The 19,605-nt window shown below is 39.8% G+C and overlaps 1 protein-coding gene across 9 annotated transcripts in view; it reads right to left on the bottom strand.

Moving 5' to 3' along the window:
• LOC119914912 (calcium/calmodulin-dependent protein kinase type II subunit beta) overlaps positions 1-19,605 on the bottom strand; it is a 56,283-nt gene that overhangs the window by 8,605 nt on the left and 28,073 nt on the right. For 2 of the 9 annotated variants that reach the window (XM_038734447.1, XM_038734446.1), the window contains exons 12-17: positions 19,096-19,138; positions 16,244-16,315; positions 14,960-14,997; positions 5,348-5,416; positions 2,595-2,639; positions 1,929-1,977 (exon numbers count right to left, since the gene is read on the bottom strand). In XM_038734447.1, coding sequence (XP_038590375.1) covers positions 1,929-1,977; positions 2,595-2,639; positions 5,348-5,416; positions 14,960-14,997; positions 16,244-16,315; positions 19,096-19,138 — 316 coding nt within the window. The remainder of the gene's footprint in view (positions 1-1,928; positions 1,978-2,594; positions 2,640-5,347; positions 5,417-14,959; positions 14,998-16,243; positions 16,316-19,095; positions 19,139-19,605) is intronic. The other 7 variants (XM_038734449.1, XM_038734448.1, XM_038734454.1 and 4 more) reach the window with 5 other exon arrangements.

Genomic DNA, 19,605 nt, shown 5'->3' with positions numbered 1-19,605 from the left:
ATGAAATAGTCACAAAAACAAGGATCAGAGTAAAATAAAAAAAATTATAATGTTTTATTGTTACATGAATTAGCAGAAAAAGCAGAAATTTGATTGGAGGAGAGAAACCGTAGAATGATAAACCACCAGATGAGCGCTTTTTCAAAGGAGGACATGAGAAAATAGGTTTATGTTATGCAAATTTCCACTGCTGATGCTCAAAATTGTCTACATCAGTTGTTGTGTTGCTCATTACTTCTACGGCCTGTTTCTATCTGACTAAATACTGAGACATAAATAAATTCCTTGCTTTTAAAGAAACAGTTGATCCCACTATCATTTCTGTACAGTTAATATGAACGTAAAGCTAAAGCTCAGGAAGTCACTGCACACTGCCAAGAAATAGTCCAGCACATAACCTCCAAAAAGCCACAACTTCGTCGTTTTTACACTTGTAAAGATTTAAAATAATAAGATATATCTTGTTAATCAGTGAGCTTGAGGTGCAGAGGTGCTGGTAAGGTATATATTTAGAAACTTTTGAACAGAGCCAGGCTAGCCGTTTCCCCCTGCTTCCAGTCTTTATGCTAAATATGATTCTAGGTTCATATTTAGCAGACAGACATGAAAGTAGTGTAACTTTTGGCCAAAACAAATTAGCAATCAGCAAACTCTCACTTACAGTATTTCTACTTATTAGCCTGAAGATTTCACTTAAAGCCACTGAGGGTTGCATAGACAGGCATGTAATTGACGTGCTTGCCCTGCTGCCTTAGTCTACTAGTCTAGTCTAATGAAATACTTGTCTGTTCTTGGCTTTTTTGTTCAGATTTCTTGTTCAGGCACATGCAATAATCCATAACAGAGTCCATAAACATCCACTGAATCAAACATTTTCTCATCAAACACCGTACAGCTCGCCCAGTGTAGCGTGACCGGCAGCAACACCCGTCACCAGTGTTGGGAAGGTCACTTTAGAAATGTACAAGTTACCCTATGCAAAATGTAATAGTAGTGTATATATTTCAATTTCTTTTTCATAGTAATGTAACTTATTACATTTAAGTACTTTTTGATTACTTTTCTAAATTTCTAATGAATGTATTCAACAGGTAACCATTTTCTAAAGACAGCTTGAGAGGCGGTTTAACCGGCAGACGGGCGACGCTGCAAATTTACCAATCAAAAGCATCAGAACAGCATCAAACTTTACTAAGCAAAGGTAACCTGGAAAACCTGGAAAAGGTTCATGAAGACATTGTGCAAATGAAAAACATTCAAAGCCACTAAATGAATATTATTCAACACGTAGCTGAGCTTTGTGCAGAAAATATTCAGATGTAACGCCCAATGTCACCACGAACATTTTCAAGTAACTGTGATTTAATTACACATATTTCCAAGTAACTGTCACGGATTACAGTTACATTTATGGTGTAATTAAATTTAGTAACTATATTAGATGTAAGTAGTTACTCCCTGCCTGTCACCGGAGTAAAGGTTCCTACTTATATTGCCTTTAACCAATATTGCAAAAACTCATTTGTGGCTCTTACAATAATTATTGTTATTCCTCCGATGTGTGTGAATCCTCACAGATGATGAAAAGAGGCATTAAAACAGTCTTACAGGTAAAACGTGAGACTCGTGTAGGTCTTTATCAGAGGTGATCTGCTGGGGATCTGGCATGAATATCACAGAGAGAGACCCAGGTTCAACTCTACACTGTGACACGTCGACCAATGTGTCCCTGAGCAAGACACTTAACCCCTTGTTGCTCCAGAAGCGTGCGACCTCTGACATATATAGCAATTTTAAGTTGTTTGGATAAAAGCGCCAGGTAAATGAATAAATGTAAATGTAGGTACAGCCCTTACAGTTTCCACCTCTGCCTGTGATTAACCACGCGTGTGTGTGTGTGTGTGTGTGTGTGTGTGTGTGTAACCTACCTTTCACATCCTCATCCTCAATAGTGGTGTTGCTGCTGTCAGATGATTCCTGCAAAGTGACAGAAATGTGAACTACCAAAAAGAAGGATAACATGCCCACAAACGCTCATATGCACGCACACACACACACACAAATGCATGCACACGCGCAAGTTTCCGCCATCAAATCTACAACATGATGCGACCGCAACACATGATTTTGTCCAAAATACAGAACAAACAGCTGCAGGTGTGACTCAGCAGCACACCCGCACGACCCCATCTATGCTGTGGGTTGGTTCTGTGTTGACGGACACATACGACTGTACAGCACATGAAGTTTAGCCGCTGTTACACACATTATCTGCTCAGCCAGCAGAAAGAAGCACTAAGCTTCATTAATCTGAACACAGAGGGGCAGTATAAGACAACATAACACCTCACGGGGAACTCCAGCATCTCACACTCTCTCTGTCTCTCTCATGCATGAATGTACAAATAGATGCACACAGAGATACGTAAATATATTCAACGAAAAACACAAATCCTGCAAAAACACAGGCTTTTCCAAATACAGCTTCACTCGCACAGAAAGAGAAACTGAGTGAAGACGAAGGTGAGACATGAAAAATGGAACAGGAAATAAAGAGATGGAGGGAGGAGGGGAGGAGGAGGAGGAGGATGTACCTTGGTCCCATCTACTGGATTATGGATGACAGTAGTCTGAGGCTCCTGGAGGAATGGAGAAAGAAGAAGAAAGAAAGAAAGGAGGGAAGGAGAGAAAAGAGAAAATAGGAGGGGAAATGAGTGAAGATATAGAGAAGCAATAGAAGGGAAATGTTTTATGAGGACAAAATGAGAGTTTGATAGACACAAGAGGAAGATCAGTAGAGAGTAGGATGTGAGTCAGACATGGGAAGAGGGAGAAATGAATCATTTATTAATCTTGAAGAGAGAAAAAGTTCTGAATGGGAGGTTTAGAAAGAGTTAATGATGGAGGATGAAGCTCCCAAATGATACGAGCAATGCAAATGATTGATTTGTACCAATGCAGCATTAAACTCTCTCTCTCCCATATCAATCACATTTTGTCCCATTTCATAAAAATCTAATCATTAAGAATCAAATATGCACTACCGGTCAAAAGTTTCAGAACAGCCACATTTTTCTAGTTTGTATGTAAATATAAAAAGTTCAAGTCCAGTGAAAAATCTTAAATGGTACAAAAGTAAGCAGCAAACTCCTAAAGTTTAATTAACAATTAAACTTTCGGAGTTTTCCACTGCTGCATAATAACTTGTTAACTCATAACTTGATCTCTGAAATTTACATTTTTTCTCAGTTTTGCTGACCTAAACTTTGTCTTTACCTTCTTTGGTTATTCCAAATAGTAGTCCGCAGTAGTGGAAGGAAATGAAGCATTGAAACACATTCCTACACGCTCAGAAGCTTCATTTATACAATATTATATATTATGTATTATATTAATGAAGGCAGTCAGACCAGTTTGTCATCAGTTGATCCTACAGTGAAATAATGAACAAAATGTCTTCATTTTAATATCTGAAAATGTCTGTTTTGGCGACGTAAATGTTGTTTTTAACTTTAGCAGTTTGCTTGAACTACATAGATTTCAATACAAACTAGATAATTGGGGGTGTTTAAAAACCTTTGACCGGTAATGTATATTACTACATATAATTTTCTTCAATGACACTTTACTACATGTGTATGACAAATACTGCGTGCTACAGTACACAGATACAGTAAGTACTGTACATAGTTTTTCAAGGATAAGTCTGGTGATATTCTGTATTTTTCTTCTTGTCAACAAATGCCATGAAAACATCAAACCAGCCGTGAGTACTTTATGTGTACCACAGCCTGATATATCAGTCCTACATACACACTCACTAGAGCACCACATGTGGATTCATCCGCTGCTGAAAATAGTCCCCAACAAATGCACCATTTCCTTCTGTGTGCTTTATAAAAACTACAGTAAGCAGCGTTTTTTAAACTATATATTAGTGAGGCATTTTTAAAGATCAGCAGAAACCAATGGGCTCGGAGCTGCAGAGCCACAGACAGGAAGTCAGACAGTGTTGAGAGATGGACTGACATGTCGTTGGTTAGGGTGTTTTCATGGCATGTGTTGACAATAAGGAAAATATAGAAGAGCACAAATAACACAAGGTGTTTCTTTTAACTGTTGCAAATCATATAACCCTAACCCTAGCTGTTTTCCCATGCTTTCACTCTTTATGCTATGCTAAGCTAATTGCTTACTGGCTGTAGCTCCACACTTAAGGCAAGACACTACAGTCAAATAGAGTTTTTGAAACTTTACAAGTGTTTTTGAATTAATTATTTTTTTATATGCAAAAGAGGTATTTCCTAATTAAATATGTGCTGATTTGCATACCACACAAATCCATTTTCCAGCACATTGATAAGAGTCAGATTGATTTTATTCAGATAATACACCAGAACGGTTTATCAAAATCTTCTTAATTCATTGTTTTTTCATGGAATTATTCAAAACATACCACTCATATGTGTTACGGACCCCCCCCCCACACACATATTTAGAGACAAAATGCCACATTAAATGAGAATGATAAAAGATTTTTTTTGAAACTCTTGCTATAAGGCTTGAGAAACAGTGTGTAAAATCACGATGATTACTGCCTTGAACTGCGAGGAAAATTACTAGGCATACAGGAAATTAACTTAGATTACTGTTTGTTACATGTCTAATAGACCAACGAAGGTTAAAATCAAGGGCAACTGGACTTGGTTGAAGATACTGGAAACTGGATACTGGATACTTTCCAGTATCTTCAACCAAGTCCAGTTGCCCTTGATTTTAACCTTTGGATAACTATGACCTGGATGACTGAGAATCTTCATAGACATGTCTAATAGACATATGATATATGTGGACTAGCTAACATTGTGCTCTAGAAAACAAGCTTTCAAACAATTTATGATTCAGTGTGGAGAGTTTTAAAAAGACTGGTTGAACTTTTACATCTAAAAAGCTAACAAAGATTAAATTTATGCAATCTGCAGTTAACCGACTTGGTATAAAATGAACAAATAATAATTTTATATGTATTATTTAATATTGTTTTTTTTTTTTTTTTATTAAAGTACAGTAATAATAGGTGCAAAATAACTTGAAATCTGAAAACTGACAGATTTTAGTAAATCATAATTTTGGACTGCGGTGTCTCGCCTTAACATACAGACATGAGAGTGCATTGCCCCAAATTGTCAAACTGTTCCTTGAAAAGCTGCAAACCTTGAATTTATACTAAAATTACTAGGATCTCATGTGTAAAACTTCACTTAGCTTTCTCCCCTCTCTCTTTCATACACAAACACCTGCATTTTGAAAGTGTAACGGACAGACGGACGGACACAGAGCTGCGTACCAGTGCAGCAGAGGGGCTGTTGCCTTTGGGACTGGTGACTATGCTGTTTCTCGTGCTGTTTGTCTGGGGCTGTGCAGGAAACACAAAGTGCTATATTAGTGCTCGGCAACACTGGTGAGAGATGCCGTCCGCTGGTTGTAAAGTGGGTGGTTACTGTGTAAAAAGAAAACAGTGCAGTACAGGTAAAAATAGCAGATAGAAGCAGAGCACTCCAGAGACAAAAATAGTGGGCAGAGAGAACAAGAGTGCAGCCGTCCAACTTCCACGGTTTGAGAGCGCACTTAGTCAAACCGCAGACACATATATAGATCCAGAAAGGTTTCCCCACATTTATGGCTACAGTATTAATTAGATAAAAAGGTTTTACACTATTCATCATGTTAATTTCTATCTGCCGTAAAATCCAAATCAATCCCATACAGAGCTGGGATACGCCAGCCTGGGCTTTTTTTTTTATTTTCATTGACGTTCACTGGCTGTGGATGCTATTTGGCAGATGGCAAATTAAACCAATGACAGCTGTGCACCTCTGCAACATCTGTCAGATATAAAGAAACAAGCATCACATCTATGTTGTCAAACTACACGAGTTCCTCCTACAGACATTAGTATCTCTTAATGTGTCCCTCCCGAGTAAACAACACTCAACTGCCTCATTTGAGCGGAGGAGGAGGTCAAAAAGACAGAAACACTGCGCTTATGAAAGACTTAACAGGCCATTCTCACACACACACACACACACACGACACTATAAACAACCAAAATGCTAAATATACAGACACCCTGTTTTATAAGGACTCACATAGACGTAACCAACAATGCCTCTTCTTCTACGGCAGCATGCACAAATGCTAAAATGCAGCGACTTCATGCTTGAAATCAGTCGACTAACTGCATTTTCTGCTCATTATTGTCCTCACCAGGGTTTCCTGTAATTGATAACTGTGTTGGACTGAAGACAGAGACAGAAACTAACCTCTGGTCATTATATAGGTGAAGATGTAAATAACAGAGATATCTTTAAAGACGATTTAAAGAATATTTTCACATATGCATGAGTCTCATTTAACCACACATTTGCAGTATATTGATGGTTTTTTTATAATTTAGTATCTTTGAGGGGCAGAGAGTCATCAAACTGACACCTCTGATCATACAAAACACCTCCAAAGAGAGCCCAGGCCTGTTGTCAACACAGATGACAAATGTGCTCAACGCTGCCACTCAGCCTTCACACTCAGGTATGAAAACTACTAAACTATTTAAAGGGCTCCTCTGATTTTGAATGCAGCAGATCACTAAGCACATGCAAGTTGAATGTTACGGCACGACGGCCCACGGGCCACTTCAGGAACAAATATCTATCCAGGCACAAACACATCTACTCAGACATTCAGCTTAATTACATAAAACAGATATCTGACTTTTGAGAGCCGAGCGCTTTAAAGAGGCCCTGCTCTGCAACAGATTCTCAGTCCCAACTCGTCACATATGGATGCTTGGTCAAGACCCCTTGGCGTCGCTTTTTAACGCCTTGGGTCCCAGTTTAGCATTGGAGGAAAACATCATGGTCTGAGTTCAAATACAATGTTATTTATCTCACTTAACTTACATGAGTTAAGTGAAGTGACGTGCGTTAAATGTAACTAAATAAAAATATTCAATGCAGACTTTATGATTCACACGGGAAACGAACAACGGCCTCTTGGGTGAAAGTCCAGTTTCTGGCCCTCCCATCCACACCAACCCCTCAGACTATTCTGTTAAATATCCTACACCTTCCTTCAGCGTTGAACTATGACACTAAGGGCACTCCAGTGCGTTACAAACTGACGGCAGCGAGTCTTGACCATGTGTCCATATGTGACGACATGGTAGAGCAGTTGTGCTCCGAGGTAATACTTTGTCTGACTTGTTTTAGCCTGCAACTAATGATTATTTCCATCATCAACTAATCTTTTTGATTGACATTTAGTAGATCGTTTCGCTGGTGAAAATCCAAAAGTTTACAGCTGCAAATGCTGTTTTGTGTATTTGAGAACCAGTTACTTTTTGATATTTCTGCTCGTTAAACGCTTTAATTTATCATTTTAGCCACTTGGAGGCAGCGGAATTATTATTTGAATTATTAAAGGAGACCTAATATAATACATTTCCAGTCCTATATTGCAGTTTTGTGACTCCGGTATGGCTCAACTCAAAGTTTTGAATAAAAAATAAAATTCTATCTTATACAGGGACTTCATGCAGGTCCTCATTTCAGCCTCTGACTGCACCAAGCTGTAGATGCTCCTGTGTCTTTAAGGTCCTTCCCCTAAAAGTCCACTGTCTTCTGATTGGCCAAGACCCTGAACCAGGCTGTTGTTGGCCCGAAAAAAGAAACCATATCCAGTCTTGTTTGGCGCTTTCTTCTTTAGAAAAACCAGATAAGCTTAATTTTCCTTTTCAACTAAAAAAGCACTTTCTTGGCAACATATTTAACAACTTCAAAAGACCAGAGTGTCGTCCTGCGCTGAGTAGTATAAAATTCCTGATAGGCAAGTCTTGCCACTTGGAAGTCATCTCGGTAACTCCTCCAGAAGGTTTTTTTTAGACTAACAAGATCAGGCCCCGATCTAAATGAATGGGGAACCAAAACAAAAGAGCTGAACTCAGACGCTCACTTAAAGCCGATCATTTCACTTACATCCTTGTCATTTGTTATTACTTTCTGTCAACTGAATAATTGATTAATTAACTAATAATTTCACCACAAGACATGGTTACCATTTAAATAAAAGTAATAACCAGATTTGGTTTGATATGTACAGCTATACTCTCAACCCAGTACCAATTATCACTTAACACAGATTACTTGCACTTCAGGTAAAGTATGATCCTTCAAGAAAAACTATTTTTAATAACATCTGTGCTCCTACAATGCTGTTACACATCTAATGTAAGCGACCATCTAAGAGGCATTCCCGAGCAAAGCAGGAAGCCAATGAGGTGATCCCATCCGTGGCATTACGCTGGAATTAGGGTCACCCGAGAGTGTCACTGAAAATCAAAGGGCAAACATCAGCCAGCAATTTTAAAGCATCGGATCTCCCCTTTGAAGATATTTGCTGTGATGTTTATCCTGCTGGCAATCTAGCCATAGGGATAAACACCCATTCAGCTGGAAAGACAAATTTTAAAACCATCATCTGTGCAGTCTTCTTCTGTGGTGTCCTTATTTTCTGACTCAGACCTTCATGTGAACTCTGCAAGCCGCTATCTGATAACTGTAACACTTTGGTTACTCGTTCACTTAACCTGGCTGCTTAGAAAAAGCCTGTCCGGGTATTTAGACCGTCACATTCACGGGGCTATTTCTCCCTTCTGGATCAAACTGTTAAATATACTGTGTGTAGCTGTGTGTTCTTTACATTTGTGAGGAAAATCCTTGTGTTGCATTTGCAATTTGCCAGTTAGTGCCACAGTTTATAAAGATAAAGCACTAAAACACACTGACTTTTGTAAATACAGTTGGAAATAAGGCCCAGTAGGAAGTTAGCCAGCGTTACCTAACTAACATAACATTAGGAACAATCCACAGCCGACATATTTCTGGATTTGTTTCAGGTTTTGGAAAGAGAATAAATCTCCTTTCAGCCTCTCTGGGTAGCAACTGTAATTATTACAAGTGACCCAGGAACAGCTTTGACCATATCTTGGGAAAATACAACTCCTTTTGTATTAGTGTCAATAGAGCGCAACCACGAAAGTGGCGGACCTCAGTTAGAGCGAGTCCTATACTGTGCTGTGATTGGCCAGGTGCGTATTCAGGGCGTGGCTTAGCGAAGGGTCAATTGACTGTAAGTTAGAAACTTTATATATTTGTTCTTAATGAGTGCAATTGAGTCCGATTTCGTCCACAGACATGCAGATTAGCTGATTTGAAAGCTCTACTTTGGCCACAGATGCATGAATGTGTGAGTTTGGATCAAGCAGCAACCTCAGGGTCTAAAAAGTGAAACCAGGGAAGATTGGTGGTTCGATCTCCGGTTCTCCCAAGTCAGCATGTCAAAGTGGACAACTGAACCCCAAATTGCTGAGTGTGAATGGTAAGTTTTTATCTGTTGAGCACCTTGATTGGTGGTGTATGTGTGTGTGAATGGGGTGTGTAGTGTAGTTATCTTTGAGAGGTTGGAAGACTACAAAGTCTAATTTGATCAATAACCAAATGGCTTCAGAACTAATGAGTCTCCCATGAGCCTCAGCTGTACTTTAGTTTAGTGTTTAGTGCTAATTAGCAAATGTGAATCAATTGAAACACTCTTGTTTTGTAACTATGTGATAAGGAGGAAGAACTAAGAAAGAGAAAGCAGCAAATCACATCGTATTTGTTTAACACAGTCTGTCATTAAGGAGGAGCCGAGAGTCTCAGATACACCAAAGGAGGAGCAAGTCACGGAGAGAGATGTGGCCGAAATGTTTCTCCAGAAAGCGTACAGTAATTGACATCAGTTCCCCGAGAAACACAAACCACCCAAAGAGAGGAAATCATGACAATGTGCTGCACCACATGGGTATTTATCTCAAACGAGAGTTTCTGGTCGGACAAGGACGTGAGTTATACTCCTACTAAATTAATTATCTTTGTCTTACAGGAGTGCAAAAGACTAAAATACAGTCCCTGCAGTTAGAAAACGACTGCTCAGGAAATTAATAATGATGTTTAATTTAGCAGGAAATGGAAGAAAGTGGTTTGCACATCAATTACAAACTCCGTTTGGGAAGCAGTGATGCCCTGTGAGTCTGCCATTAATCACAGTCTGATTCAACAAACATTCTCCTTTTGCTCTTAACACTAGTGTTAAAAACGCGATGGTAGATCAACTGATTTTTTCACCACCGCAGCAGAACAACGTGAAACACCACACTGGCATATTCATTTTTAATAAGGTTTTTATAGCTAAAGTGTTAGCAAACAATTTACTATTTACACATCCAGCAGAAACTAAGAAACACTAGCTTTGTTTGGGAGACGTGTTTCTGGCAACAGATATTATTATAATTTTCACTTTCCTTTTAGCTTGAAGTTAGAGAGGGACGCCGCTGCTCTGACGGCATGTTGTAGCTCGTTCCACCATCGTGGTGTCACAGATGAGAACAGGGACTGAGATTGCTTTGTGTGAAGGGATGGCAGAGCCAGGCGGCGTTCGTTGGAGGAGCGGAGCGGCCAAGAAGGAACGTAAGCTTGTATTATGGAGTTTAGGTAGATGGGTGCAGACCCAGTAGTCACTCTGTATGCAGCTTTAGGGACTGAGGTTAACTGAGTAGTGGAGTGACATGAGTCCTTTTTGGGCTGATCAGAAACCAGCTGCTCTGCTGCGTTCTGAACCATCTGTAGAGGTTTCACTGCACAAGCTAGAAGACCAGCTAGGAGAGCATTGCAGCAGTCAAGGCGAGAAATAACCACGGGATGTACCAGAATCATTATCAGAGCTTATTAGCTGAAAACAGTTGGGTGCTGCTGCTGGACATGACGCTGATGAGAGCTGTGACACTGAACCAAAACAGTGAGTTCAAAGATGCTAAAAAGCTGCTTGGAGCAGAGGGGAACTGCACAATCAACTGCTAATTCTCCGTGGCCTATGTGCCAGTTTTGCGTAGTGCTAGAAAAAAGATCAACGGGTCAGTAAAAAATTTGATGACATCCTGTACGACCACATTTCATTTGGTAATCTGATGAACAGCTGTTAAGATCTTGCTCCGGACCAAAGTGTCCGATAGATGAGAAGAACAAAATCTCTTTCATCCCGCTTTTATCAAAGCAAAGGCTTGGCTGCATGGGCTGCTTCAGAATAAATGGACTGAAACACAGATTAGTACGCTCAGCGTCCAGTTAGAACTGATTTTGGAAGACATCTAGATGCCCAGGTTGAATCCAAGCTAATATATAATATATAACATGCAGTTAGGACCTGCTTTAAATTCAAATATAATCCTGCAACTCATCAAATCAGTGCTCACTGTGTAGTTCAGTGTGTGCAGACTCACTTTTGTTCCTCAGAATCAGGAAATAAGAGAGCAGTAACCTAAAATAACATCGCACGGTGTTAATTTGTGTGCAAAAGCTCAAGAAAAGAGTCTATTTACTTGTCATGACTTCCATAATAGAGCCATCAGTCCTCAGTTAGAGCTGTCACTCCCCTCTAAGTGTTAAAGTAGTCCCCCACGTCCATTACATAACAACTGATTTAACTCTCTGTGATTGCCCTTAGCTGTTGCACCTGCTTGAAAAGAGAAAAAAAAGAGCATATTCCCAGGAAATTAAACAGAGATGAGTGAGAAAGCCAAAGAGAGAGAGCGAGCCTGTGCTAATGCAGGAATACTGAAATAGCTCCAGGGTCGTGTGTATTGGAGTGACGTCAGGCTGCAGCAAAGGAGAAGCTGTGATTATGTAATGATAGATTAATCATCTGGTGGGAAATAATCTGAGATTAGCATCAGGCCACCCGAGGAGAGAGGGGAGGGGGGTAGTGTGCAGAGGAAGAAAGAGGAGGAGGAGAGGCTGAAGAAGGAAAAGGAGATGCAGGTTAGCGAAAGAGATTGACACAGAGTGAGAGAGGAGAGCGATCAGATTATTCACTATTAGACATCATTCAACACCAAAAGGTACACTGCTCTCAAAAAGGTTTATAGTTTGTCTTATGATCCATATCTTTTGCAAACAAGTTATTAGTTTATTCGAACAAGAGCAATATCTTAAATACACACAAAATATTATCTTGCGTTAAGAAGATTGGTATCTTGTGCATAAAAAAGTCTTGTACACAATAAGTTGCTATCTTGTGAGAACCAGATCCATATCTTGTGTGCATACGGTAATTATTGTGCGAGAGCTTAGCACTTCTTCTGTTTCAAAATATAGCTCCATATCTTACGTGCACAAGTTTCTACATACATACAACATCTTGTATGGCCACGATAAGAATTTTTGTGTACAAGAGATGGATGTTGTCAATACAAGATAAGCTTTGTTGTGCACACAACACAATAGCTTGATCCTACAAAATAAAGTAAATATCATCCTTCAGGACTTCGAGAGCTCTGTAAAAAGGTCTGTACGTAACATTCTGCATTCAAACCTGGGCCCTATTTTCACATATGTTGGTGTTGAATTGACCAGTAGGTGCAAAAGGTTTTGGAATCTGCGCAGTAGATGTTCAACCAGTAGCCCAAAAAACTCCAGCACACAGACAGTACTTATGCTCCAAATGCTGCTCACATCGCTCACATTGTTCAAGTCGTGGGTGAAAAGAAGCCTGTAGACTGGCTTCTGTTTCAAACCAGGTGTCGCACCATATTCTTTGGCTGCAGGGGGCGCCGTTGCATGAATGTAACTTCATATAAATGGTTATTGCTATTAAAGGACAACTTCATTATTTTTAAACCTGGGCCCTATTTTCACACATCTTGGTGTTAAAATGACTAGTAGGTACAAAAAGTTCTGAATCCTTGCGGTAGATATTTCAGCCGGCAGCTGGACCGGTGTTCTGACGAGATATGCTACCTTGTTGAAAAATGCTACCATAGCGCAAATCAATAGCAGAGTCGCTCTGCACACATCGAAAAATGCTACCTTATGTGTTCCCTTTTCCAAACCCGTAAAGGTACAACTCTCTAAGTATTATGACGTCTTCTGTTTTTTGAACATCATTTCAGGGGTAGCGTATTCTGATAGACTGCCACTGTCTCGACGGCATGCCCAACAGCAAGGTTGCACAGATTTATGGGCGTGGAAACAGACCACGCTTGTGGGTCATACGCATGCGCAGAACCGCTAAGTAGCACATCTCGATAGGTAGCATAAATCGACAGAACACCGTCTGCAGTTTCCTCCGGAGCAACTTCGTCAGTCAAAATAACGTCCACAAAAAGTGCTTATTTTTGCCACCAGGTGTCTGACAACATCATGGAAGGATCCCTATGAGGGACACTTTGTGACCCCCTTTGATTTAAACAGCAAACTGAGGTCTCACTCAAGGGCAGTTCTTCGCTCTCATGAGAGGAGAGTTGTTGGAGGAGGACAACGGTGGAAACGAGGGAGAGGAGTTTGTTTTGTATGTAGAGGAGCTGCTAGCAAGACTTTATTTCCTAACGTTACTCCAACCCAACAAACTCCTCTCACCAGCTCTGACTCACGTTTCCACAATAGTCGACAGAATTGTTCTTGAGCGAGACTTTAGTTTCCTGTTAAAAACAAAGTGTGTCACCGGGACTCCCTCGTAGGGATCATTATTAGATCTTTATTATTATAATCTTACATTGAACAGCTCATCCAGAGTTTACACAGAGGCTTCACACTGACTCATGCAAGGATACATGCATGACAACACAGCAGATCCACCACACACATAGGACCACACATATGCGACAGTGCAGAGTGCGTTGCAAACTGTACACAGACACTGAAGAGGAGAAACAGAGGTGCACCGGTAACGTCAGTCTTGTCCGAGTCACTGCAGATTCAGCGTCCAAGTATTTACTTCAGGAAATGAAACCGTGCAGAGACTCACTACTTAAATGAGCTTAGCGTTGGCACAGGGACATATTTTTGGGGTGAAAAATGTCTGCAGTGGAGTGATGCAAAGTGCCGGCTGTGCCAAACTGAGGTGTCTGAGGGTGGCGAGGCGGTAACAGCCCTCTGAAAACAGCCAGTCAGAGAGAAGTTACCATCAACCTTCAAAATAAAAGCCTAAAATATCCACATTTGTTCCCTTTTGTTAAAGATCAAAGTTAGAAAGTGTCTTTCCTTAAGTTTGATTTTGTGTTTTATACTGTTTGTTTTAACATACTTTAAAATTACAGGATATTTGTGACTTTTGTGATATCGTTCCCGCTTCGCTTATTTTGTTTTTTAGTCTCAGATATGTTTATTTGATGATGGTTAAATAAGTGTTGATACACAGTTTGTAAACAGGATGTCCTGGCGAGATTATATAACATCATTACATGTATTTTAACTTATTATCTAGTACTAAAAGTGTTGTCTGACTTGTCTATCTCTGGCCATATTATTGTTCTGTGAAGTTGTAATCTTTATTATTATTGATAATAGTATTATTATTTTTGTTGTTGTACTGTTTTAAAACTACAACACATATTACCTACATTATGCAAACATTTAATGTTTTGCAACAGACTATTTCTACAAAGATGGATGTCAACTGTGGCACGTTGAGCTAAATACAAATTAATACTCCAGTTCTTCAGCAAAGTCTATTTTTATCAGGGTTTCTATATTACCCTTAAAAAAGCTACCGTTTCTGGGATCCACAAAATATATATATCACATAAATATCACATTACCTGGCAATCATAAGACAAAAGTATCGATGCATCTCTGAGATATAACATGAAAGAGCAACAGAAAATGACACGCTGTGCCTTTAAGGCCCAAAAGAATCTCTTGAAATATTAAAGCCAACACTACAGCACTTGACAAAGTCAAATGGTAGTGCATCTGCCTTTGAACAAAATATTTAAGGAATAATAAAAGTAGTTCTGAGCGGAAAAGGCATCCGAACACAAAAAGGGCAGCCAAGGATATAAAAGAGGAAATGAGGCAAGCTAGCTTACCTTGACATCAGCCTTCTTGTTGAGGAGACTCTTGGCTGCTGCAGAGAGGCAGAACGACACACCCTCAGATGGAAGAGTACACATCATACACCTTCAGATGCCACAGCTCTCTAAATCTGCTCACACAAACACGGCTGCAGACGCACGGTGATGCATGCATGCATGGGCTGAAAATTCACCTGCTCATCAAAACGCTGGAAATCTCACAAAAAAAGAACATGCAGACCTCAAACAGACAGTGACAACGCTTGTCTCTCCACATGTCCTCCCCTTCTCCACCCTTAAGGACACTGGACAGAATTCATCCCTCCCTCTAAAAAACAACCCCGCCCTCCCTCCGGTAAAAAGACATTAAAAAAAAACACTGAATAAACTCACACTCACACACAAACACACACACACAAAAAATCTCCATCCAACTGGCACCTCCTAACCCTGATCCTCTGCCCAGAGCATTAGATAAGCAGAGGGCATCAGGCATGAAGGGGGGGAAAAAAGTCAAACTAATTCTCCATATAATCCAAATACACTCACACACAGACAGCGGTGGGATTAGGAGTGAAAGCAAGTGGAATGGAGATGCAGGTATGTGATAATGGGTTTGTTAATCTCAAGAGTAGGCTGGATTAGTTGGAATCACTATAGAGTTCATTGATGGTCAGGAATCGTAAGCGACACTTTGGTGTAGCAGAGCAGGAGCAAAAATAAACACCCAGAAGCCGGAAAAGCAAGCGTTCTGGTGATGAGAAGGCTGTTCATTAACGATAAAGGAGGAAGAAACAGTCCTGCCGACGTTGACTCTTCATCAGGGAAACACTGAAGCTCAGAGTTGGAGAGCGATCCTCAACTGGAAAGCTACACTGCCCTGTCTGCTAGCACATCTGACATCTAAGCCACTGCATACACACCAAACTGAATGCAATTTGTCCCCTAATTCCCCAGAGGGCACGTGACCGTATGTGTTGCACAAGAGAGAAGCTCTAACCCATGGCAGGCAAAGATATCTGAACAGTAATACTCTTACCTTGGCAAACATTTCAGAAGCATTAGAGAGAGGGGGGGGAAAGATTTAGGGGGAGAGATTAAAACAAGCTGAGGGATATTTGGGAGTGTGTGATGTTGTGACTCTGGGGGATTTCCATTTAATCACGTCCGTCCCGAGTTCAGTGACGGGAACGGATGTAAAGTTTTAAGAGAGGAGAGGTCAGAGATGTGAAAAAAATAAAATAAAAGCAGAGAGAAGATGTTAAAGTGTGAGTACCAGTACAACTGAGATCAGTTTACCTTGCTCCACAAGGCCGGCGGTGGTTCCAGCCACAGCGCTGACGGAGGCGGGGGCTGTGGTCTGCCGACCCACTGAAACACAGAAATGAGATGGTGAGGAAGATACTTCAGGCTGGTGGAGTAGTAACTTTACTCATCAAGGATTAGGCTGGCAATAATTTATATATTTCTGTGTATCGTCAACAAATCTCATTAAAAAACACTAAAACCAAAAATGTGTAAGTGAGAATACTTTCTCACTTCCTGTCTGTGGCTCTCAGCTCCGAGCAGAAGTTGTAAAAACAGCTCACAAATATAGAGCAAAATGTTTTTCTTAAAACATTACAAAACTGTGGTTTTTAACAAACGTGACTCAGAAAGGAGGAAATAGTGCATTTATTGGGTACTATTTTCAGCAGCGGATTAATCTACATTGCTTGCTCTAGTTGTGTGATCAGGGTAATGACGGAACTTGTTAGTTAAGATAATAATAAAAATAATAATAATAATAATAATAATGCTCTACGTAGCGCCTTTCTAGTCTTTGCGACCACTCAAGGCGCTTTTACACTCCATGTCATTCACCATTCACACATATTCATACACTGGTGGAACAGCCACCAGGGGCAGTTTGGGGTTCAGTATCTTTCCCTAGGTCACTTCGACATGCAGCCTGGAGGAGGCAGGGATTGATCTTACGATTAACAGGCAACCCGCTCTACCTCCTGAGCCACAGCCGCCTCGCTATATATTTATTTATTTGTTTATTTACATAGCATTTTTCTAAATCTATGTTACAAAGCGCACATAAAACTCATAAAACAGATAAAACAAGAAAAACAATACAGTTAAAAGAAAAGAAAAATAAAGTCAACTTAAATCAGGAGAGGCTCTCCTATAAAAGTTTTAAAAAGGGACTTAATCCAGATTTCCCCAGACAGGCTGATCCAGAGCCTCGGGGCCCTGACTGCAAACTGTCCCCTTTAGTTTTCAGTCGAGACTCTGGAACAGACAGCAGACCTCTGCCCGAGGATTTTAAGGTACGTGCTGGTGTGTATGGGACTAAAAGGTTAAATATATAGCAAGGTGAGAGGCCATGAAGAGCTTTAAATAGTGATAAGTAACATTTTAAAGTCTATTCTGAAACATACCGGAAGCCACAGTGTAAAGAGGCCTAAACAGGAGTGATGTGCTCACGTTTCTTTGTTCTGGTTAAAAGCCTGGCAGCTGAGTTCTGGACTCAAGCTCAAGCTAGTAAAAAGGATGTTGCAGTAATCCAGGCATGATGAGATGATTGCATGTAAAATGGTCTCAATGTCTTTTTTTCAAGATGGTAAAAACACGATTGCCCACAGGCCTTGTGGTGCGCTGCTCGAAATTTAAATTACTGCCGAACCAGACGCCAAGATTTTTAGCAACAGGCTTGATGTGAAATGTCACCCAGGCCGCTCACTGATGTGTTTTTAATGGTTTTTCAACAACAATGGAGCTCAATGGCACAGAGGAAGAAACTACATCAGGCTGTGATACACACACAGAGTACTTGTTTATAGGATCATTATAAAGAAGTAAAACCTCTTTGAAAAATGCTGCATTGCATGAAAATCTGACAAAAGACAGATATTTATAACATAAAACAGATGCTTCTTTTACACAGTGATTAGAGGTTTGAATGCGTATTTATAGAGGAAGACCAACATCTTTTTCAAACAGGCCTAGTTGCTCTGTAAAGAAAATGTGAAATGAATCCACATTTGAAGCTAATAAAAGCACAAATATGGAAGTAGGTAACTTTTTAGCTTATTGTATACCAGCTTAAACATCTCAGAATCAGAAACAGCTTTATAGCCAAGTAGTTGTTTTAAACTAAAGAAAATTCCTCGTATGTGTACAATTTGCTTTGGTGACCAGGTGTGTAACAATAGACATAAGCCTATATAAATATTAAATTATTTTCAACAAAGCCTCACTTCCCACCCCCCTCTTTCACTCCCTTTATAATACTGTAAATGTGCACATGTAAATACGACGGAATTACTGCCATAATGCACATATTCCTTATTATTCATTTTGAATTTTAGATTTTGTCAGTTTTGTATTTGTATATTTATACAAATCCTCTCCCGCTTTTAATGTGATCAGACAACAGAAATGTAACAGTAATACACATTGTTTTGTTTATCTTTTACACAAAATTCTTTTATAACTTGCATCTGTTTATTACATATTTATATATTTTTAAATCTATGTCTAGCACCTAATCACGTGTAAAATACAACTTGGCAATAAAGCTCTTTCTGATTGTGATTCCGATCTGAAATTGACAAAATATTTTACTATTGGCATTTAATTATTTACATGTGCAAACAAAGTCAGATATGTTGTGGAAACATTATTAGTGTTTTTTGAAAGAGGAGGCAGGTTTGGCGTGGTACTTCTCTTTACTCTATTACATTTATTTGACAACATCTGAGTTACTTTGCACAAAATTTAGACTAATAAATTGTGATAAAGTAACCCAGCAATACATAAAGTAGTTAAAATTAGCTCCACCGTTATTAGCTGCCACATTAGAAATTGAACACTTTAATGCAGTATCACCAAAATGAAACTCAGGCTGATTTAAGAATCAGGCAAACGAGATATCCTGGACGAAATGATGGCTAAGACGGCACAAAAACCAAGCTGCATTTCCCGCTTACTGTAACACTGACGCCCATCAACCTGCTGTCTGTTCGTGCGTGTGTGTATGTGTGTGTGCGAGTGTGAAGAGATGGCAGAAGACAGATGGCATGTCATCCTGCCCTCTCCTCTCCCGCTCAGAGCGCTGACTTGTTCCCTTGACTCTTGTCTTTTCAGCGAGCTGCACTCACCAGAGAAGTTCCTGGAGACGAGCATGGTGGTCAAAATGGCCCCCTGCGGAGAAGAAGGAAAAGAGATGGGTGAAAAGGGTGAAAGAGCCTCTTTCAGACCCCGTGTTCAAATGTTTATTTTGTACTATAACATCAATAGTGCTCAATATTCCCCCCCTGATAAACATAATACAACATAAAACAGAGGTGTGGACGCGAGTCACGTGACTTGGACTTGAGACATGGTCGAGTCACAAATATGATGACTTTAGACTCGACTTGACAAAATCAAAAAAGACTAGCAACTCGACTTTGACTTTAACACCTATAACTCTTGACTTCACTTTGAATTCCCCTATAATATAAATGATGATATAAAAGAAACTGAGCGCAGCACATCAACACTTGCTATAGCTCATGAAATTATACGACATTTGTTGTGTGAAACTGTGCTGCCTTTTTTCTGTACAGGTTAACATTTTATTAAATAACGTTTATTTCATTTTTAACTTAATGAAGAGCACAATATGA

Source organism: Micropterus salmoides, unplaced genomic scaffold (assembly GCF_014851395.1).
Source record: "Micropterus salmoides isolate LMB-PRFRI ecotype aquatic unplaced genomic scaffold, ASM1485139v1 Ms_hic_scaffold_20, whole genome shotgun sequence".
NCBI lineage: Eukaryota > Metazoa > Chordata > Actinopteri > Centrarchiformes > Centrarchidae > Micropterus > Micropterus salmoides.
The sequence above is the reverse complement of the archived record's forward strand: the minus strand, read 5'-3'. Positions and strand labels throughout refer to the sequence as shown.